At 39.8% G+C, this 23,066-nt stretch overlaps 1 protein-coding gene across 2 annotated transcripts in view; it reads right to left on the reverse strand.

Moving 5' to 3' along the window:
* Nucleotides 1-23,066, reverse strand: part of LOC136411389 (discoidin domain-containing receptor 2-like) — a 47,596-nt gene that overhangs the window by 1,384 nt on the left and 23,146 nt on the right. For both annotated transcript variants that reach the window (XM_066393933.1, XM_066393932.1), the window contains exons 3-12: nt 22,163-22,265; nt 18,266-18,497; nt 13,105-13,252; nt 10,173-10,474; nt 9,444-9,651; nt 8,018-8,122; nt 4,945-5,516; nt 2,491-2,628; nt 1,921-2,091; nt 1,733-1,860 (exon numbers count right to left, since the gene is read on the reverse strand). In XM_066393933.1, the coding sequence (XP_066250030.1) occupies nt 1,733-1,860; nt 1,921-2,091; nt 2,491-2,628; nt 4,945-5,516; nt 8,018-8,122; nt 9,444-9,651; nt 10,173-10,474; nt 13,105-13,252; nt 18,266-18,497; nt 22,163-22,265 (2,107 nt within the window). The remainder of the gene's footprint in view (nt 1-1,732; nt 1,861-1,920; nt 2,092-2,490; nt 2,629-4,944; nt 5,517-8,017; nt 8,123-9,443; nt 9,652-10,172; nt 10,475-13,104; nt 13,253-18,265; nt 18,498-22,162; nt 22,266-23,066) is intronic.

Below are 23,066 nucleotides of genomic sequence, written 5' to 3' on the forward strand. Positions count from 1 at the left end.
GAAAGAAGATTTTAAGGAAGTTGATAAGGGGACCTTTAGGACCAAGTTATTAATTTGCTTAACTGCAAGCTGCTTTACATAGAAACGTTGAAATATTGCTCTAATATTGCTCGGTTTCCTTACTTCTGTGGAAACTAGTTTGATGTTAAAGTTAACGGTACAGTAATAATTTGGCCCTTAGGCGGCGTTTATCCATCTATAGGCAGGCTTAACTAGCGGTTAACCTCACAAATATGATTATTACTCTAATTGCTAACTAATACTTTGATGATTATGCATTCTGACAGGCTATAACGACGTGTGCATCGATTCGAATTCCTGCTTTGTTCTTGTCCCAGTCTCGGGCGCAAATCGATCCGACCCTAATTACAATCACCCTAATTGGGTTATTCTGCACGTCTCTAAAGAAACCAGATTCACGAGCAAACCCAATTTCTAGAGTATACACACACAGAGCGCGCGGTCTTGGGGCCTGTTTTATTGCGGCTTTGGTAACGACATTGCCTTAGATTATGAATTTAGGACCCTTGACTCCATAATAACAATAATGGCCCTTTTGGCATTAAAATTGTCACTATTTAGAGTTTGAGTTTTTTACCAATGCAAAGTCGTGTTACAAAAATGTCAACGTCAAATCGAATTTTGTTACTATAAATAGTGACTGGTGACATCAAAAAACTGATTTTCTTCAGGGGCGGCACAAAAGACAAAAAAAGGGGGTATTTTATCGGGAGAACGTGCACAACAAAGCCCGAACGAAATAACGGAGTCAATGGCAGGGGGTAAATGAGCCGAACTATCTCGGCAGGGTTTTGAAAGGATTTTAATTGGATTTCCCCGCACATGGTCCGATTTTAAAACAATGCGCCCGGTTAATCCCGACCAATTAAAAATTAGAGAAAGAGGGTATTTCATTAAGATTCCCTCTACGTCTATGGCGGAATTACGGGTTTAAACCAAACTCCCTTGGTTTTAATTTTACTTAAAATTCTCTGAGCACGCCCCTGGAGCATAGCAATCTCAGTCCGAATTGAAATCGTTTTTTATCAAAGTTGTCATTCAAGCAGTTCCAAAAAGTTTTTTGATTTCGTTTCAATTTATTATATTTAAAAGCACAGTGGCGCAGCATGTATTTACCCTAAATAAGCTCTTTTTAAATCCGAATTCCCATCATTGTATCTTTGATATGGAGGAAGAGCGATTTGACAATTGTGCAATTTTTGGAGAAATCCCCGGAGAATAGAAGACAGTAACGTAGTTCCATTTTCAGAATAACGTTTGATGTTTGTATTGGGAATCGAGAAAAAATCATGGGCGTAGGTATTTTTGCCTCTTTTGCGCTAAACAAAACATCTGTGATTATTGGACATTTAACTTCGATTTATGCGTAGGTGAATAAACAACTATCATATAATAAAACCATAGGGATATTAAAATTCTATCAATCTTTGAGGAATTTTGTGTTTCGAAATTTTAGTGCTTCGTGACGCCTTTGCTTGAACAGTTTATCCCAAAAACATGACATTAGAGTGCGTTTTATCCGCGACTTGTCCTCCTTAACCGCCGAAATCAAACCCGCGTTCGCTTCCCCTCAAGAAAGGCCCGGAAACTTTAAACATGAAAAGAAAACCAGACAAGCTCGATAAGCCGAGCGAACAGAACGGATATTAAACTTACTTTCGCGAGAGCAACCGCGGAAACTATTTCTTTTTTCTTTAATAAACAAACTTACCTTATTGGCTGATCCTCCGAGGGCCTGATGCTGCCGTTCCGATTAACCAGGAACTGCAAATACTGGCACAAGTCTCCCATCTCTCCGTACTCGATCACGGTCCATGGGGGCTGCTCGGAGGGACAAGCCTGCAAGAAATTGCAACCCACAATCTTCGATTATTCTCTCAGAAAAGCCTCGATTTATACCCCAAGAACGCGGCAAACATTGGGGTCGCTGAGGCTGCCCAAGAAGCGCACCTCTCTGAGACTTTCCATGGGGTCTCCTTTGTGCCTCTCCAAATTGGAGGTTCGTACCACTACCAGTCTGCAAACACCCGGTATAAGGTCCTCAAGGTTCTCCGTTTCGTAAAGGGAGAGCTGCAAGATTTAGGATGTTACGTACTAAAAAAATTCCCTGATCTTATCTAGCTTCGAAATGAGGAAATATTGAGCAACTTTCCGGAATAAGTTTTCTTCCCGTGATTATGATTAGGGGCGGATTTTATTTGCGGGCGTGAATCTCACCCTGCCCCGGCTACAAATTTCCATAGTGTCGAATATAATCCCCTCAAAATACATGAATCGCAAAGTTCACAAAGTCACTGGACCCTATAAGTTAACTTTGTCGAAAGTCAGCACAATGGTCCTTTCTTGCAAGTTAAATTGCCTATTGATTTATGTCGCCGCCTGAGCGGATTCTTTGTCATGTAAAGTGTACGCAGATAAGACTGGACAGCGGAAAAATAGGAACAAATTCGTCCTCCCCTTTTCACTTACTTCCCCTGCGGGACAAGAGCCCAGCTTCTCCACGGGTCTAAGCGAGTACCGGGGGATGGACAGGAGCTCGGCCTCCTTGCAGGAGTACGGCTGTCCCATGCTTGGGACGATGTTCCAGCACACCACTGGAGGGCACACCTGAATGAAAAAGGAGTGCCATTAGTCATTAACGGAGTGACAAAGCATCCAGGGGGGGATTTATTATTAGCCCCATTTTTCATTACTTAACATCTCCAAGAGTCGAATCTTCGTTTCTCATCCCTTCGCGCGCTAATGCCCGTTAATTTATTGGCTGCTTTCGTGATTTATTTTCCCCCCAAATATTGGGGGGACGTTTAAAACGAGATGAATTTTCATTTCTTTTATATTTGGCCGAAGATTTTGAGGTCATTAGTTAACTCCTTATAGAAGAACGTATGGCTGAATACGAATGGGGTTTTTGACTTAATGAAAAAGCAAATCAGGGTCACGCCCATATGGGGCATGCGAACATGAAGTTAGATGTCGTTAATGAAATCTTCAGAAAAAGTTAGCTAGAAACGAGTCGTGACTCGATGCATTTCCATAGGAAAGTAAGAAAGTTTTATCATTCCTTCCATATGGGCAGTGACCCATAAAATTTGATTTAAGCATTGCATATTATGGGGAAAATTTTCCAAGAAATTTTTGCAACGCTTGGGGCTAAAATTTAGGACATACAGTATCGGACAAAATTAGAGCAACTCTGTAAAATTGGTCTTAATTAAAAATATGTTTTCTGAAAATCAGATTTTTAATTATAAATGTAATATGAAAGGTATTTTAGAACTGATACATATAAATCAAAAGTTAATAACAATCCTTAAGGAAAAAATCAAAATAAACATACATTCTTTAAATTAAACCACGACAAAATTAAAGCAACTGAATAATTATTTACAATAATACGCTTTTAAATTATCACAAAACGGCTTTAAATTAATATTTAGTCCAGTACCCTTTATTCTGAATGACTTCTTCACATCTTCTGGGCATAGAAGAAATAAGATTGGTTATTATATGTGGATCAATAGACTTCCAAGCTTTTTCAATTTCTTGAAATAATAAATCTTAATTCGATATATTTTTTTCTCGAATTTTGTTGTCTACAATCTCCCACAGGTTCTCAATAGGATTAAGGTCTGGTGACTGGGCTGGCCACTTCATTGTTTCTATTTTATTTTGCGCAAACCAAGCCTTAATGATTTTAGCCGTGTGTTTCGCATCGCTGTCGTGTTGGAAAATAAATTTTAATGGTAGTTCCCATTCGGCATAAGGCAACATAATATTTTTCAAAATGTTTTGGTAGACGAATCTATCCATTTTGCCCGTAATTTTATAAATTGGACCAGTCCCAATAGCGGAGAAGCAACCCCAAACCATAACGTTCCCCCCTCCATGTTTAATTGTAGTGTTTACGTATTTTGGGTTGAGCCTCTGTCCATCTGGACGACGTACCCATTGAGCTCCATCACTTCCATATAAGCAAAACTTCGATTCATCTGAAAACAGAACTCTTTTCCATTGTTGCGGTGTCCAATCTTTATGATATGTTGCAAATAACATCCTATCATCTCTATTTTTTTTTGAAAGTTTGGGTTTTTTGGCTGGTCTTCTTCCTTTTAAACCCCCTTCCACTAACCGACGTTGTACTTTCCGAAATGACAGGTTTTCCTCCCCTACTTCTGATATTAGCTGGCGAGGGGACATTTTAGGATTATTTTTACTTAGTCTTATAAGGCGGCGATCTAATTTTTTTGAAGTTTTTCTTTTCCGACCACCACGTTTCAAGTTTGTTATCGTTCCTCGCTGGTTATATTGTTTGATGGTTTTTGAAACCACATCTTTTCTGATGCCAAACACTTCAGATATTACTTTTTGTGATTTACCACTTTGATAGGCTGTAATAATTTTTTGTTTAAGGTCAACGGAATAATGAACACCTCGAGGCATATTTGCAACTATTACTCCGAAGATAAATCGAACAATAATGAAAAATGAACAAAATCTAAAACGAGTTGCTCTTATTTTGTCGCAAACAAATTTAGTGCATTCCATTTATTGTTATTTTTTTGTATTAAAAATTCATTTAAACATTTGTATTCCATGTAAAAAAGGGTAAACCACTTTAGATTTAACAATAATAATAAAAGAATTTATTTTGGCGAAAATAATCTAAAAATAGATTAGAATTTTAAAAGTTGCTCTAATTTTGTCCGATACTGTAAGTGATATTAAAAAAATCCAGAACTCCACCCATATGAGATCCACAAAATTTAAGTTTATTAATGAAGTATGGAAGAACAAATTAGCTGGAAATGGCTCGTATCTCAACGGGTGTTAGTGTGGGCGAAAAATGTATTTCTGAGGTTTAACATTACATGCTCACGCAAAACTACTAAAAACTAGCAGAGGAATATGAGTCATCCAACTCACCCTGTGTTTCTCCCTAGGAGCTGTATAGTACTTCTTCCCCCTCTCGCCAGACTCCCTGGGCAAATAGTTCCCCAAATTTGCTCCCTTGGACTTGGGACTTAACGTGGAACAATTCTGGAAAGTCCTATTGTAATTAACCACCGGACTGACCTCCGGAGAGTCAGGCAGAGGCGGCACTTCCGGAGGGCTGCACTCGCCACTGGACTCTGGAGAATCCAGAGGTGGCGGTTCCGGGTTTGCGGCACATCTTAGCGTGTAATAATTCCCGGACAGGGACGTGCGATACTGCTCGTACGTCATAGGCGTGACAGTCTCCAATTGGCTGACCGGTGTGATGGGTACGCTCTGATTGGCCGTGTTGGCCTGGCCCGATGAAAAGTTCATCAGCAGATCCTTCATGTTCATTTTTACCCCGAATGGGTTGCGGAACAGGGTGGGGGAGCCCTGCAACTTGTGCCGCTTGTTGATGATGAGAACCACCAAAAAGATGATGAACAGCAGCAGCATGACGGCGGTCAGCACGCCAATGACGATCTCTACATAGGCGTCCCCGCTCCTTTCCGCCGGCGCGACTTAAATTGAATAATATAGAAAACTTCGGCTGTGGTTTTCTTTGTGTTTGAATAAAGATTGATGATGCCCGGGGAAGTACGAAACCATTATAATTTTGATTTAGACGCGGCAACAAAGAACGCGTCATTTAGCGGAAACAATGGTGGGGGCCCTTTTTTGGCATTATAAAAGACCGATCTTTTTTCACCCCCCGCCTCTCACTCCTCCCACGGCAAATTAAATCCGCTGTGTTATTGTTTACACGGCTTTTATTGTTTGTTTTTGCTTTCGCGGACTTAATTGTTATAGAGTTGATTATGTGGAATATTCAGGAGGTAACTGCGGTTTCGGTAAGGGCAACAAAGCTTATTTTCATTTCAGTGCTTTTGTTTTTTCTGTACCGTTCTTAACCAGAGGTAAAACACATAACACGAATTAAATGGGTGTCTCTGACAAGTACTAATTTAAAGTTTTTCATATTTTTTTTATCGAATTAGTCGAGTCTCTCATCCGCAACACATCTGTCCAGTTAAAAACTCTTAAGTCCTTAATCTAATTCCACCGTTTCCTCGTTCATCACTGACAATTAAGGTAATGCATTCGTAGTTTTGGGACCTGCCATAGGATACTGTTTAATATGAGAAACTCGAACACAGAACTATCTGGACAATATGGCGAAGGACCATTTGGTTAATTTCTCGATTCTCGGATAAAATGGTAAAGGCACCGGAAAGTGGTGATCGGTGTTGATCTACTCTCTTTCGCCCTACAGCTGTGGGAAATAGGGTGAAAGGGGTGCTGTGTAGTTTTATTTGCTTCTTAACAATATGGTGTTGGCATTAAAAAAGTTAGGTGATCTTTGATTTTGTTCTGAATAATATGGTGAATGCGCTAAAATGGAACATGCCTATTCATATTTTGGACAATATGGCGAAAGCGCTGCATATGGATTAGTACACTTAAATGTTTATCTATTGTGCGTTTTTTCCGGCTGATTCACTTTGGTCGGATAACATACACGAGCCTCGTGGTTTCGATTAAAAAGTCCATTAAAAATCCGGTCGAAATATTGGCCGAAAAATAATCGAGTGGCCCGCCATTTACGTTCGACGCGGAAAAACAGCACCGAAACGAGGTAATTCAACGAAACGTTTAAAAACAGCAAACATCCATTAGATTTTACCTAAAACCGTTCAACATAAACCGTTTATTTATTGTCCAGCCCGATCGATAGAAAACGCGTTAAATCCCGAGATAGACAATTTGTTCCAGACCAGTTTAAAATCGCGTATTGCAGCACTATTACTATGTTGCCATAAATCATCTTTTTCGAATCGCGCACAAAACCGACAAAAACACGAGCAGAATTGTCGAAATTTGTCATTTTGCGCCCAAAAATGAACGAAAACTGGAACCTGAAATGGTCTAGTAAAATTTAACATTTAGCAATAAGTGCCACCCTGTATATTAGCGCAAAAACATTTTGTGGAAATAAAAAAAATTCAAGAAGCCTGGATGAAATGGCGAAGGCGCACCTTCGCTATTTGTCTTTAATTTTAACATAGCTTTGAGAAATTCAGTATTTAAAATTTTCAATTGTGTCCATTCTCAAAAATTTGAATGTTTGAAGTTCCAGTACGCGTCTATATTTTTGGGGGATAAGTTTAAAATTTAAAAAGGATTTTTCTGATTTTTTTAACCAACATATTTTCAAAAATTATAATGTGAAAAGCTCTAAATGTCTGGAATTCGGATGGTGGAAGAATCTTACATTCAAGATTTTATGCCACAGTGCAGCTCCCTTGAGGCTGGCGTCATCTCCTGTTTATTTTAGTTAAATCCGCAGTCAGTTATGACGAAATAGTAATTATAACAATTTTGAGCAAAATCTGGATAAATTGGATAAAGCCGCTTTAGGTCAAAACATTTCGGACCGAAATGGGAATCGAAAAGGAGGACAAAAACCACCGGGCCAATCGTTTTTCACTAACAAAATTTTAATGGAAAAACTTTCTGCCTTTCTGGTTTTTAATTTCAAACATTATTCCGATCGGCGCCATTAACTTCCCTTTGTCACAGGACATCTCGCTTTTTATTCTCACCCTCCTCCTACCCCTCCCAGGAGAGAGGAGGATGCTAATAAGGGCACTTTTATTTGACACATCGGCAGCTGGGAGAATTCGGCAATAATAAGTTGCGAAATAGGCAAATCAATATTACAACAAAGGATTTTCACAAACAAAAATCCTCATTTATTGGCCGATAAGTTTAATGGGAAAAGTTTGTGTGTATCCGGGGGTATTTTATTTGGGGAAATTATTCGATTCGGCGGCCGATAAGTTTGCCCCCCCGCCGAACAAATTCCGGGATTACACGCAAATCGCTTTATAAATTTGTATTTTTTAAAACTCCCGAGTATTATCAGTTAATAAACGTTTTGTATTCGGCACAAAGCCGCGATTTTGCATATGATCCGCAGTAATATTTCACCGGAATCGTCGGAATTCCCGGGGATACTCACTTGTTTCGAAGGCCTGAAGCATTTTATCGCCGTTCGACGTGATGATAACCTCGTTTTCCTGCAAATCCAGGGTGTCTTCCTCCGTTACGTTCCAAGATATCGGCACTGAAACCCGAGGAAAAAATCTCTATTAGCCCGTCTCAATGGCACAGAACATAAGCAAATATCGTGGCGACATAATAAACGATTTACGATCCGACCTTATGGTACGAGTTTAATCGCATAAAGCCGCACAAATTTGATTTTCGCATGTAAAGGAAGTGTGTGTTTTTCCCCGTTAAAAATCTAGATCTTATCCGGCAGTCATAAAGCGGCCAACAAGAGAATCGCAGGTTGGTCGATTAAGAGCTATAGTGGAAAATGATATTTTCCCGCTCGCGGCAAGAGTTTTTGAATTTAAAGCGGAAATATGCAAATCCGGCCCTTTCGAGAATTGTCTTTAAAACTAGTTTGCCCGCTTGTTTAACCGGCATGTAAAAACCGTCTGCAGTGCTACAAAGTTTCTACAAGTTTCGGAATTTCATTCAAAAGACGAGCACTCCACTTGTCGGATTACATTATTTGTGGCCAAAAGTTAGTCTAAACTATAATAAATCGTGCGTTCGAGACCAAACACAGTGATCTGGATCGAATGGCGAATGCGCAATTCGGTCACGACCAGCGGGCCAACGTCTCAATATGAGGGTAGCAAGGTCTAAAGCATCTTTTGTTCGAATATCAAATATTTGGCAGGCAGTGTGTAGTACTAGTATAGACGTATATTATAGTCTGTGGAAGAATTGATTTGTGAAAGTGTGGCATTATCTCACTAAATTATGACTTCATACGTGTAGTTCCCGCTCATGCCTCCTTTTTAAATCAGGATTTCGCCTTCGAATTTAACCAGATTTTATCGAAAGAATTTGCAAGGATTTCGGAAATTTATTCCTCACTAAATCGCGAAGTATCCCATGTGTTATTTCGAATTTAGTGACTTCGCGATTTAGTAAGGAAGTTCCTAACTAAATAGCGAATTATCCTTAATAACCGTTTGTGGGTTAACACGCTTGCGTCTAATGCGTTCTCCTCTAATTTAACCTAGAACTTGACGTTATGAGACAATATCGAAAGGCTTTAAGGAGAAAATATCTAAATTTGCATTTCAGCTGCTGTAATGAAACAATGTAAACTCAATTCCCTGTAACCAAACCGGCGAACGCTGACGTTTTTAAAGAGAACTAACGTTCTCCGCTTTGATATTGCATCGCCTCAACAATGAGGAGCGTTCAGAGTAATGGCCCGGATCCCTTTAACCTCGTTCATACTATTCATAGAGCCCTCACACAGGCGGCGCTTACAACGCATCGTTTTTAACCCTTATGATGTTTACCCGCCTGGTTTTTACCCCATTATGAACTAGATCGTAGATATGACACGTAGTGCTTACCTGACTCGAAACTGACCTCGCTGAGCATGATCATTTGATCGGCGAAGAAGAGACGCACTTTGACGAACCTGGCGATGCGATGGTGTAGATTTATGGATACGTTCCTGGCGTTTTCCAGGGCCCGATCCGGCATGTAGCTAAAAGAGAGCGTGGGGCCGTTGTAGAAGCGCCCTCCGATACTGAAGAGCACTTTGGCTCGCGAAAACACCTGCGAGATCAAACACTAGTGTAATGGAGGTATCCAGGACCGGATTATAAGAACTATTCGTTTTACTTAGGGATAATTTATGGCGATAAGAGGCACGGAAAGTTCTCTCACTGGAAGCGCTTAAAGTTGCCAGATTATTCAGCCGACGGGGAGCGTTTCCAATGCCATATAAAGTCACTTAATTACCCGCTCCCTTAATGGAATTTCTTATGCCCTTCGACAACACTTTACATCTTAAGGCCGAGAAGTTTGATGCAGGGACGTATTCAATTAAGACAACTTTAAAAGATTCCGGTGCAATGCTGCGCAGCAATTAAAGATTCATCCAGAGCCACAAAGCTGACATTGTAAAGGACGCCTTCATAAATATTTAACGTTCCAATTTAAGAACGCGACGAAACTTCCACCCTGTTTTAATCAGCACACAAAATCTCATTTTCATTCACAACAGCTAATTATAATGGATAATTAGAACTTCAAGAATTTTCAACGTGCAAGTTGAGGGAGAAGATGCTGCTCACCTGCACGTTCCTGGAGAAGAAGTTGTTGGTGTGCAGCTGCATCGTGGAGAAGTTGCGCAGCTGGTCGAATTCGAACACCAGCTCCAGGAAACCCGCGTCGAAGGAGTCGTTTTTCCAGGCTACCCAGCCGTTGCCTTTTCCGTAGCTGATGTCCATTCTGAAGTTGTCCAGACCTCTTTCGCCGTCCACTAGACGCCCCAGGCCATTAGATAGAGTTCCTTGGGAACGATGACCGTCATAGCTGCTGTCGTAAAGGCCTTGACTGTCGTCGCTTACTGGGGAGCTGTAGCTCAACATTCCATCTGGAAAAAGTCGTCTTTTGAGGCCTGAAACTTTGCTGCAGCTCAGAGAAGAAAGGGAAGTATGAAGACTAGATCTTTAGGTTTGTGAGTGCAGCGTGTCATGTGGTGATGCTGAGGCGAAGTTTCATTGTCATTTTGGGGGAAAATGGAGAGCTGGAATTTCGGGAAATTGCTTTGAACCACTGTCTGAACTACGCAACCGCCGTCTTGTTTTCGGAATAGAAGTGTAATAACCAAATAGGCGTGCAAGGATTTTGAGTCAAAAATCTCATTTTTACCTTGGTTTGTTTAAAGCTCTTCAGCCACGTCCTTAAAATCTGGCGGCAAGGTAAAAATTGAATTTTTCAGGACTTGAAAATAAAATTTTCATGGGCGTTCAGATGCTTGCAAACAGTGGCTTACTTAGAATGCCTTTGTTGTGACGGTTTTCCGGGAATTTAATTCTCAAGTACTCGTATGTGTTATACTCGTAAACCCTTGAGAATGCCAAAAGCATTGGCGTGCAGCTAAATTTTTTAGCCGTGACGCTTTTTCAAAAATTGTGATTTCGAAACCTACAGAAGTCACTGGCGTATCTCTTTTATTTAAATACATACGTTTTAGATCGTCCCCATTTTCAAAAATTTTGAGATAAAGTGGTTTAATCTTGGATCTATAGGTACTTTGCTCTTGTTTCCAGCACGTCTCTGTATCATTGTGTTGAGGATTTTGGATTTAAAAATTTTAAAAATTTCTTCTGTTAATTCATTGGCGTTATTTGGTTGTATAATTTTTACATTAATGTTTATGCTTTTGTGATCTTATAGAAAAAAATTAAAACAAACAGATATTGAAGAGATATATCTAGGTTTTTATAGCACAAAGTGAATATTTTGAGTCTCGTAAAGGGATCTTTAGACTATTACCTCTCACAATGCTCCTTCGCACAAGCAGACAAATTCTCAATTATTTATAGCGGAAAAGGTTTTTTTTATCTTTGATTCGATTTGTTTTACTCCGCTCTCCACGCTTTTGAGCTCATAAAAAGATGGAAACCTCTGACATTATAAAGATACCTTTAGAGTACCTGCTAAATTTTGCAAGCACAGTGGCGTAACATGGAGTTTTTAAGTAAAATTTTCGAAAATTTGCAGAGAAATAGATCGTGTCGTTGAGTAAATTCCTAGCTTCAAGCCTATGGATTTTCACAGAAAATATAGTATGCTTCACCTCTAGGAGAGGTACCTTCAGAATGTGGCGCAGTACTAAGATAGCACCAATAGGCGTCGCTTGGTGTCTTTCAACTCTGATAAATTTTTAAGTATTCGAACTGAAAGTGCCTCTTCAGTGATATCTTAAATTTGCCTCCCTTTCTATGCCCAATATTTGCATGACGCCGTAAAAAAAGAAATAAAATTTAAACACCCTTACCCTTCATCGGTCTGAATAAGATAATATTCAAGGACAAAGTGGAGTTAATAAAATGTCGGCAGTGAAAAGTACATAAAATTGGTTGCTTTTGATGCTCCAAAATGGTACGAAAATTCGCCAAAATTATGAGGTATTTGGTACATAAAAAAGATGAAATTTTGAAATCCATCGATCTGAACAGACTCAGCCAAAGGGTTAACATTGAAGGCATTTAAGCATTCCAAAATTTGTTAGCGTATTAAAAAAACTTCGAAGTGACTTGTCGCCAAATAGAGCACAGTTGTCCTCAGAGAATGTTGTCCAAAGGAAAATTTCTGGTTTAACACCCTGTATAGGAAGGCACGCACCAATGTTTCATGTCACGTCTGGCCGTATGGACCAGGCCAGGCTGCAACAATTGACCGCTGCCAGCGATGATTTATCAATACAAGCCGCAGTGCAATCTCGCCCGAAATGCTTCCTGAACACGGAAAATCCAGGAGAAAATGCCTGTATTATTACCGAGGGAGTTTTCGCCCCTTATCGCGCCCCTTTCACGAACCCATCGCAGCCGCTGACCTTTTGAGGGCAAAACTCCCCGGACCGAGGGCTTAAATCTTACCAGGACGTGATCCGAGTGATTCAAAATTGGCCCACGGTTTTTATTTTGTTTAGTAGATCGGAAGAATTTACGGGGTTAATAAAGAAAAATATCCCCAACCGGTCATACGTGAAATTTCTGAGCGAGGCAGTAAATTCTACTCATAACTCCTACAAACCGAAATGAATATTTAGAAACATCTGGCAGAAGTTACGGATTAATCGAAAACCACCCTTGTGATGGAAGGGGAGGGGGAAGGGGATAATCAAATCGACAATATTCTCTCAGCACGGATTAGGGGTGAGTTTGTTAGCTCAATTCGCAGCTATTAATTTCGGATTTGCAAAGAGTCATAGGTTCTGGAGAACGGGTGGGGGAGAGGGTGAATTTTCCCTCTCTGACAAGTTCCCTGCATGGCACTCACTTTTCGTTTAATCATTAGAATTCTAGCGAAGAACATCGCATCATGCGAAGGCAAACTGAAACTTACTCGGGATTTATCTCTCTAACTCAAAGAGAAGGTTAATTTTCTGCTAAATTATAAAACTAACTTCGCGGCTGAAAGTTCATTTTCCTCCCGGCAAGATTCTGCGAGATAATATATGGATTTGCATTGGATTAAAGAACAGTGGCAGCTTACCTGTGTAGGCACACCCCAGCAATTCCATTCTCAGACATACAGTCCTGCGATGGATGCTATACGGCAAAAGACGAATTTTGCTGGCAAATATGGTGGGCATTAATCTATGGCTCTCCACTGAGGCTGTGTCTGTATTGCCTCGCAAAATCTGCAAAAAGAAAAGTTCCTCTAATACTAATAAATATATGACTTTAAGTTAATTTCTCTCGAGAGTTGGAAGAACTGCAATTTGAAAGAAAAATATTATTTAGGTAAGTTAGCGGAGCTTAATTGCGGTTTCTGTCCTAATTAAAACGTCCGAATCAGCGGGGCAATTGTCTTGAATTTTTAACCACTAAAAGCTCGGCAAAGGGGAGAGAGAGGGGCGACCCACAAAAGGCTCCTCCTTAAGAACAAAATGGGGAAATTTAATTTAAATTTTCGGCCCATACAGAACGGAGTTATGATACCCGCTCAAATCCCCCATTGTTTTTATTAAAAATACCAAGAGAAAGTCCCCGCAGAGGAATACGACAACTCTTGTTCTATTTTAATGCATTGTTTTGCTTGAGAGCCCCAGATAAGATATCTTTATGCATCTTTTGTGTAGTTTCTCAAATATGAACAAGAAAGAACTTGCCCCGCTTTGTGCGGATTTCTTCGTGTATGAGAAACGTCATTTACAGGATAATTTTTAATAAAAGCGCTCGTTTATTTACTGGGAAATTAGTTTCGGTATTGTTCTGACTCGTCTTGAACTTTATCGGGCTTTCCGATACGAAAATGGCAAATAAATTTCGGTTGTGATGGATAATTCTGGACACAATGGCGGATGACAAATTGCGGGCGCGCTCCAGTACGTCGGGTGGTAGGGCGGCGGTAAAAGAGGTTTTTAATATATCATTCAAGTTCTTTTTAAAATAATGTTCCATTGCTGTCTAGGTACTGTATATGTCGTTCATTGATTCTCGCTTGTTCTCTTTTATATGATTTATTGGATTAAAATTGCCATAAACCGTCAATGGAGAATTATTCTACACATAATGGCGACTATAACTTTTTTGCTTAGCATTTATAGGTCTGCAATCTAGCGTAGCAATTTCTAAAATTTTCAGCGTAGAACTGAAAATTTAGTTTTTTTAGTCAATTTTTCCATGCTGGACAATTGTTGCTGGAATCGTTTGAGAAGATTGACATTTGGTTATGCGTTTTCCGAGTTCTGAAAGCCATTTTTTTTAATCGAATTGGGCATGTTTATCAAGCAATTCGCTAGTATAAAATTCAAAAATTCTTAATTAACACCGTACTTAGCGTCAACGGAATTCATCTTATTAATTAACCAAACCTCGGCGCAAAGAGCCCTTTCGCAAATCGCGTTCAAGGGCCCGAAAAACATTAAACCCAGCGGTAAGAAGCTCCGATGGCAATCGGGGCGGTCCTTTCGATACTAATAAGGCGGCGGCTCCATAAAAAGGAAACAGACGACAACTCGGGAAACTTTGAGGCACCATCTGCACTTTTTAAACTACTTTGACCCTCGCGCCTCGCATCGATCGGCCGAGTGGAGAAATAAGTGAGTAAATCAGACTTAAAACTCCACTTTTGCCGGGCGAGTTTCCTCGATCAACAGGAGACAAAAAATCGAGCAAATGGAGCCCATTCTGCGGCTCTAATCGAATCGCGAGTGACATAAATCGGGGCCTAATCTCGGTGTAAGCCAGCCGGCCCTCCGCAATAACAGTAACAGTATTCCCGGTTTAGAAAGAGTTCCGTTTACTTTAATTTCCCCAGTTACGGGCAATTAAAACGAACTGCAAATTTTGCCAGGAAAATTGCTAAAACGCCATTGTCTCTTAGCGGAAAAAGAGTTTTCGCCGTTTTTGGCAGAGGGAGACGTCCTTGAGATGATATGTGAGATCTGCATCCCTGCAAATTTCGCACGGCTAGGCAGTAAAACTGCAAAATCCGGGCATTATTGCCCCGAAGATAGTCCACGTATTCACTTTGCATCTCTTAAAGGCGAAACGTGACATGCCGGTTGAAATTTGCCATTTCCTACTTCTATTTTACCTGTGACTAATACCACTCACGTTTCGAGACATCTATGCAACGTTGCTGATAAATTCCCTTAGGTATTTGTCTTCCGTGTTTTTGACGTGTTTACAGGGTACCACCAAGCGGCCTAATTAGCGTCAGATATGTGGAGATGGGGGCAAACAAGAAATTTGTTTATTCCGGCCCTTGCATACGGAATCCAGGCGGCAATTAAATTCCTTTGAAGCAGGCCCAAAATCGTAACCCGTAACGTAATTGATACCCTCAAATAGGGATAAGTAAATACTATACGAAATTTTTCAGTTTTCGGGGTAAAGCTAATGAAAATTACAAACAAACGTATATTCGCTTAACGGACGGAGATATTTAATCCACACGAGCGGGTTAATGCCTAAATTCGCGCCAGTCAGAAACACATACTCTTACTCCAATTAAAGTCCTTTGTTGGGGCTGAAATTACAGAACACACCAGCTAATTGATGTCTTTTACAGGGGGGATAAAGTAAACAGTAGGTGGAATTAGCTTTGCCCGGCTTATTGTGACAAGGTATGGATATTTAAAAGGTCTTCAAAGCTCATACGTCTTCATCAGCCCTCGGTTAATTCCGCCGGCAATGTTATAAATCTTCCGCAATCTTTTCCTGCTCGAATCGATATTGTTAAGGGCAACATTCGCGTGCCCGAGCACCAGCTCTATTCATAAGGAGTCGCTCTAGCTCTAAGAGACAGCTGCTTGGCCGTTTTTGAGACGGTTTCGCGTATTCCCTAACGGTCTAATTAAGCTCGCAGAGATAACCCGATTTTCCCAGGACAAAACTGAAAAGGCAAACCGGAGATTCACGCCCGGAATTTTTATCATTGCGGCCACTTTATTTTTAGCGCGCCCTTTCTTTATTTCTAATTTTCCAACTTTAATGAAGCCGTGTTCTTACGTGGCTCGCCCAGTTCCAATCACGTCCGGTCGAAAACAGACCTCTGCTCGATTCTAAAGCGTCTTTTTACTATACTGCAATGGGGAGTTTTCGACGTTTGAAAAATTTTTATTGCTCAATAAGAGAAAATGCAGTTATGAAGCAAAAGGAGAGAAATCTGGCTAAAATGGCGAAGGACCATATTGCACTAAAGACGCTATATTGTTGGAGGTCTCATGTTAAACCTGGATAAAATTGTCAATACGCCTACTTAGATATTATAAATCTCTTTTAACCGATATTACTTTGTCAACTAAAGATGGTACCAACCGTCCTAAACTGTGATAACCTCAATACAAATTAAACAGAAAATTGCACTGTTATTCAGTTAAGTCCCAGTTTTCTATTGTTAGCAGCCATTGCTTTATTGGGAATGTTGAAAATGAATTCGAAACCTGGTCGGCAAAATGCAACCATAAGGAAGTGAGTAATTGTGAAATTAAAATTGACGTAAAATGGGTTTAATTTCTTAACAGTACATTAACGATACGTTACATGAATCTATAAATCAGCCTTCATTCGCTCTCTTCGGTTTGTTTACCATTTGTTTACATTTTGCAGCACCTTCATCCGTGAATAAATTTCCCAAGGTCGTTTGCCAGATGCGTCATCTAGCTAAAGTTTTAAAAACTTTAAAATTGAGTTTTAAGGAATTTTTATACATATTTCCTTTCTGAAAAATTATGAAAACACATAAAGGGATTAAAGGATATAAACTTTGTTCCGTGGTTTTACATTGATTTTAAGAGACTTCGTGGACCATAACTGGATTTATACAGGACGGATATTGTAGGTAAAAACTCAATTTGGATATTTTTATGAAAATTATGAGCTTTTAATGCTGTCAAGAAGTTTGCAATTTTGCCGTATTTAATAGTGTTTTAGCTGACGTTTTGTATTATCCAGAATGTAAATCTGGCCAAAATGGCGAAGACGCTCGTTTATTGCCTTTAGCGTGTAAATCAGCACAAGTAACGAGACACAATTTATTTATGTTGAAGGCCAGTAAAACTTTACTTTTATTTTTTTATCAAAAGTGGGTAAAATTCAGTAACGTTGAATGAATTGGATTGCAGATGAAATGAATGAAAATCACTAATGTATGCCAATAAATTTTAACACAAAAATTGTTTTCTCTCGAATCCCAGTCAATTCTTAGAATTCTCTTCTAAAGAGTTGTGTAAAAATTAGGAGTGAACGTGGGAGAATTTTTCCAGAGGATTTTTTTGAGCAGGTTTTTAACGCATTTTTTGCAGTGATTGAAGGTGTACGCTAGTGAATTATTACAAAAATGTTACCTCAAATTTCATTGTAACTACAGGAAATTTTCCCCGTTTTTTCCCTCCACCGTGAAGCGATAGTGAAGAGCGTAGCACGGCGACTTTACTACGAAAACCACTTAGGTATTCAAGTGTCTCTGCTGGTTCAGTTCCCTAGCGAAGCTCGTGGGAAAATTAACAGCATACGCCACTGAATTTTGATACAAAAATTGTCTTGTGTTTCCCTGAACTCTAATTCTAATGGAGTTACTGTCGAGTCTAGCTAAAGGCGCACGCCAATGAATTATTACTCAAAAGTTGCTCAAATTCCTCTTGCAACACAAGAACTTCCCGGAATTCTTTTGTATGAAAGTGAAGGAAAAATCAGAAGCATAGAAGGGCGATTTGCAAGTACGGAAGTGCATCTCCAGGATCAGTTTTCTAACGAAGTTACTGCCATAATTGACAGCGCATGCTAATGAATTTTTATGTAGAGATTAACACGGATTTCTCTCTTATATTAGGAATTGTTATGTTGAGAAATTTTACATTAGAATCTAATACTATTTATCTATCCAATCATTAGAGTCAAGAAATAATCCGAAGAGTAATATTTTCGTGGAACAATGTTCAACATGCAATAACTGAACATTAACTTTCTCAGAAAAGCCGTTCCCAAAGTCACCAAGGAATTCTTGAGATGAAAACTCATTGGCGTGCTCTTCATGCCTTTCGACAGTGATCCTCCTTTGCCTCTCCCCTGGGGGGTTACCTTCACGACGTCCTCGACTCAAGGATTGTTTCTACTTTGCAGGCAAAATATTAATTTACATTCCCTGGAAGTTTCCAGTTTCCGCACGTTATATTGCACGTAAACTTATTTAATATCGCACTTACGTGTTTTCCGTCCCATCGCTTGTACTCCTTCCACTCTTCTAGGCCTGGACGCCAATACTCAAGCAGGTATTCTTCGACGTACTCCTGGCCCCTGCCCCGGTCGTACCGCCCTTGCGTTTGTACCCCGGTGATGACGTGCACCTCTCCCAAGTCAATTTCGATGTACTCGCGGACCCCCTTCTCGATCTGCTGTTTGGGGCACCAGCCCCCTCCCGCTCTCTCCACCCTTAACCTGAAACAGATAAATCCGCATTGTTTGTTTTCTTTCCGGGGGCTTTTGGGTGATTGGCCGCAGTGAATAAATATTCATTACCCCCCTGTTAACTTCGCGATTTTAAAAATGGCTCTCCAACGTGTTTCGGACAGTGGGCGTTTTATTTCGCCTAGAAGATCCAGATTTATGGCCGGCCGGTGAGTGGACGGCTTTTTTAAATTGATGAAGTCCAGTTTCTGGAAAGGAATCTTGGAATTCTTTCTCGAACACGCGCTGTCGTCGAACTTGAGGCTAAATGAAAGTTTAGGGCCCTAATTTGTGTCTCGCTTTTTTCCCTCTTTCTCTCTGAGAAAAGTTGAATGCTTTATTAAAGACTGGATAATCTGGCACGTTAGTGCTCATATCGGGGTGCGTCCAAACGGAATTACTGGCTCTCGCACTCACGGGGAATCTTATTATCCTCGAGTTTTACTTATTTCTGGCAAACTTCTACCGGCTTTCCCACACTCATTTACACTACGCTTAATCCGATAAACCCTCGGGGAAATAAATCAAGACTGACTTTGAAATTGAGTTTGGATTGAAAGGGAACTTTTGCTCGAATCGCGTTAATAAACCTGCTTATTAGGACACTAACCTTGCTTAAGACAATCTTGCAAAAAGGCGGTGACACACCGTGTCTCATTACCTAAACTAATTTATATTTGAAAATGTTAGAACCTTCTTGACAAAACGGAGGACTTCCGCTACAGTCAAATCAGTTCTACCGCCTCTGACATTCACTTTACCAACTGTTTTTGACTTTAACTCGTTTAATTTGAAATTGAACCAGTGCTAAAGGACTACATTTCCATTGTAAATTCTCTAAACTAACAATTTATATTAAAACAACTTACTTTAATTTCAGATTCAATGGTGGAAAGATCTCTGACACTCTAAGGCGCTTTTGATTAGAAGAATGTCGCCTGGTAAACCACCATTTTGTCAAGAACATTCTGATTGGAAGTTTGAGTGGAATCCACGAGGGACCAGAGATATTTTTAGAAGATGAAGAGATGGGTAAAAAAAAAAGATGAATATGCCGTTGTGAGGTGTTACTGTCTCTTGGCCAAGAAGAAAAAAATCACAATGCCTTCATCGCTTCGTCCCTACGGTTTCCCCTAGTTGTCCAAAATCCTCTCGTGGTCTGTTTACACATGCAATGAAGTTACGTAATACTCGTTTTCCAACGTTTCCCAATCGAAATGCGAGAAGTTCCCGTAAATTTGCCGACGGGAACGTTGTTGCTGCACTTGTTGGTTTTATTTAAATCAACTGGAGGATAAAGTAAAGCAGTCTTATTCTCTGCGCTCGAATTTCCAATTTGGACCCTTTCCGCTGCAATAGAGCGAGCCTTAAAGTTACTTTTTAATTTAATTGAGTCTCTCTGTTTGCCGTTTGTTAAAAAAAAAACAAAGACGTCCGTTTTTGAATGTCTACAGTGAAGGAGATTGGTCTACAGACCAATTAGGACAAGAAAAATTTAGTCCGAGAAGTGTTAGCTTTCCTTTAATTACCGCTTTGTTTGATCTCTCTTTCAGCAAGAACTTCTCAATTTTTGGCTTATTGAGAAGTCAATGTCGGTCCGCTCCGTCCCGTAAATAAAGCTGGGACACTGTCATCATTCCCCCCCCTAAAACGAAACAAACTACCCCCCATGTCAGCCGAATTAGACATGTCAAATTTGGGCGTCGGGTAATCTTTTCGGAGGCCTAATTTTCCTGTCAGTTCTGACAGAATGTAATTCCCTTTGTTTTTGTGCGGCTACGGGCTCCTACAAAAACGGCCTTTTATGAAATATTTACTGTTTTTTAATAACAATGAAAAGGGGAGCTACGCGAACCCAATTCCGCGTTTTTCCCGTTTGATGTCGCTCCCCGCGCTTTTGCCTAGTCCTATTCCGTTTCGTTTTACAGGGATTGATATTAAATTTCCCCGTTTTTGAGGTAGATCCGTGCCTTGAAAGGGCAGCTATTAACACTGAAAAAGGGCGTTTTTCAATTCAAACGTAATTAAAAAGCCAGAGGATATGTGTGGTGGGCTTAGAGATTCTTACGTCACTTTGTCAAGAAGAAAGTTAAGTGCTTGTAACTTGAATTGCTTACGTCGCATTTTTATTCCAGCAGAAAAAAGCGCGTACGCCTATGATGTTATTCCTAAAGTAGGCACAGGTGGCCCATTAACAGTGTAGTCTAATTTCAGGCCAGATTTTGGAAAGTATCTCAAAAAAGCCTATTTATAAATCGCAAAACTATTAGCACGTGAGAAGAAGCTGCTCATCATCTTAGCTTAGTTTTCCAAGGTTTAAAGACCATTAGTTTCTTTTTTGTAGGAGCTTTCTATAGTTTCCTTGCTCGGTTTTACATGATTTACAATGGTTTAGCGCCTCTTCTCTATTTGAAAAAAACTCTACCAAATTTCTTGACCTATTTACTTTCATGGCTTCCCAAAGTTTAAACACGACACTTTTCTTTATTGAGAGTGATCTTCGTTCGTGACATCTCTTTTCTTTTATTGCTAAAAAGTATCAGTTGTACTCCACATCCCGCCCTGCGAGGGTCTCACAAATGACATCAAAGGAAGTGTTATCAAATGCTTCCTCTACCTCTCAAGCCTCTCTACGTCGTTTGTATTCGTTTACAACTTTTGGCTTATTAATTTTTGTAATTTTTTTTAATGTTTGCACTATGAGCATTTTTTAATTTTGATTATTACTCACATTTTTTGAATTTTTAACTGACTTAATTTGAAATTGAGTCACTGCTGAAGGATCACATTTTCACAATTTTAAGAGCAAAATCATAGGCATGTATACATTTGACTAGTGACGTAATAAATTGTTTAAGGTAATTTATTTGAAGAAACCTTTCTATTTTCTTGACAAAACGGTGAAAAAAAATCTTTGCCCCATAAACAAATTTGTCATTATTAAGATTTCATAACAGGATTTTAAAACTTTTTTCCTTTTTTCTGCTTACTTCCTGGTATATTAAACTTCTTGACCTTGAAGAAGATTTTTGTAATCTCTTACATTTTTCCCGGAATCACTTTCTTGGATGTGAAGGCAACTCTGGTTTCAAATAGTCAAGTTTCATCTAGCTCTCGCCGCGTTCGCTTTACCAGTAAAAAATGATTATCACTCCGAACTCTTGTGTTCCTGGCATGGATGATCCATCCAAAATAACTTCCGAACAGAATGGACATTACGTCTTTATCATAATCGCCATTAGCGATCCTTCTTAACATCCGCTACAAACAGTCTAGACTTGGGGAAAAATCCAGGCGCTTAGAGTTCCAGTCACGTTTTGGGGATTTAAATTAGCTTTGTCCCCCCTTCTGGACTGCGAGAGAGCTTTGCAAATGAACTTTCGACTCCAGATGTATAAAGTATTATTCAGATTAGCTTGGAAGTGTACCATGAAACGCGAAGCTTTCAAGAAAAGGAAAAAAGGACACTCGGTTGATTTGCGCACGTGAGACCTGCCTTATCTTATTGTATATGTGGACGTATACACTGAAACTCCATTTGCTAGGGATGGAGGAGAGAAATTTTATTTATTTAGAGCTGAGGAAACGGAATAATAACGAGCCGGGGCAGGAATTGCAGGTGAGGATCCGTCTGAGAAGTAGCTTTGATCACTTACCTTCCGTTTTTGGGGCCAACATTGGAGACGTAGGAGGAGCTGGCAGTTATGGAGTCGTCGGGAATGGTTCCGGATTCCATGCCCAAAGGCACATTGCAGTGTCCTGCAATGAATCAATCGGGATATTGGTAAGCGATACTTACGCAAAACACACATTATTGCTTTTTTCTGACTGTGATAAATTAATCTTTCGCCTGCATTTAATTCGAAATGCATCATTTAAAGCTTATTCCGAGAGGGAAATAAACAGGCTTATGTACAATTTCGCCCGTATTAACATGTCCGATATTTTCAATTACGGTTCGATTTTATTGTATTCGAAACCGGGAATTGTTTATAAAACCGGGCAATATTTAATACCGCCACTAGAAAATGCAAAATTTAATTTCGATATTATGACGAATTTCCCGCTATTTTTAGGGCTTAGCGTTCGGTCTAAAACAGAACCCTAATTAGTAATTAATGGAAATTTAACACTGTCCGATTATCGACCGAATCGGATTAATGCGGCTGCAATTGAACTAATAATAATTATTATCAAATGTTCAATAAAGGGTCTTAACTTTATAAAGGAACACGAGAATTATGGATTATTCACTGCGGACTGGCAGCAGACTGTTATATTATACCTTCATTTATAATTGAAGGCTTACAATTACCGGTAGGCCAACATTGGATGGCTAATACCGACCTTAAAAATACATGGGCTCAATTTCCACCTCATTAAATAGTAAAACTCTCATTGGGGCTCCATAAATGTGTGCCGGTGACTGTCAGGAAAGGGCAGCGACTAGTTTGTATTTAAGCAGCATTGTTTATTTGGGGGCATCATTGACAGGTAGCTCGATTTTCCAGATTTAGCCAGAAAATCCCGGATAAATTGTCAAGCCTCTAGGGACATCGG

The sequence above is a fragment of the Euwallacea similis genome, chromosome 10 (assembly GCF_039881205.1).
Source record: "Euwallacea similis isolate ESF13 chromosome 10, ESF131.1, whole genome shotgun sequence".
Classification (NCBI taxonomy): domain Eukaryota; kingdom Metazoa; phylum Arthropoda; class Insecta; order Coleoptera; family Curculionidae; genus Euwallacea; species Euwallacea similis.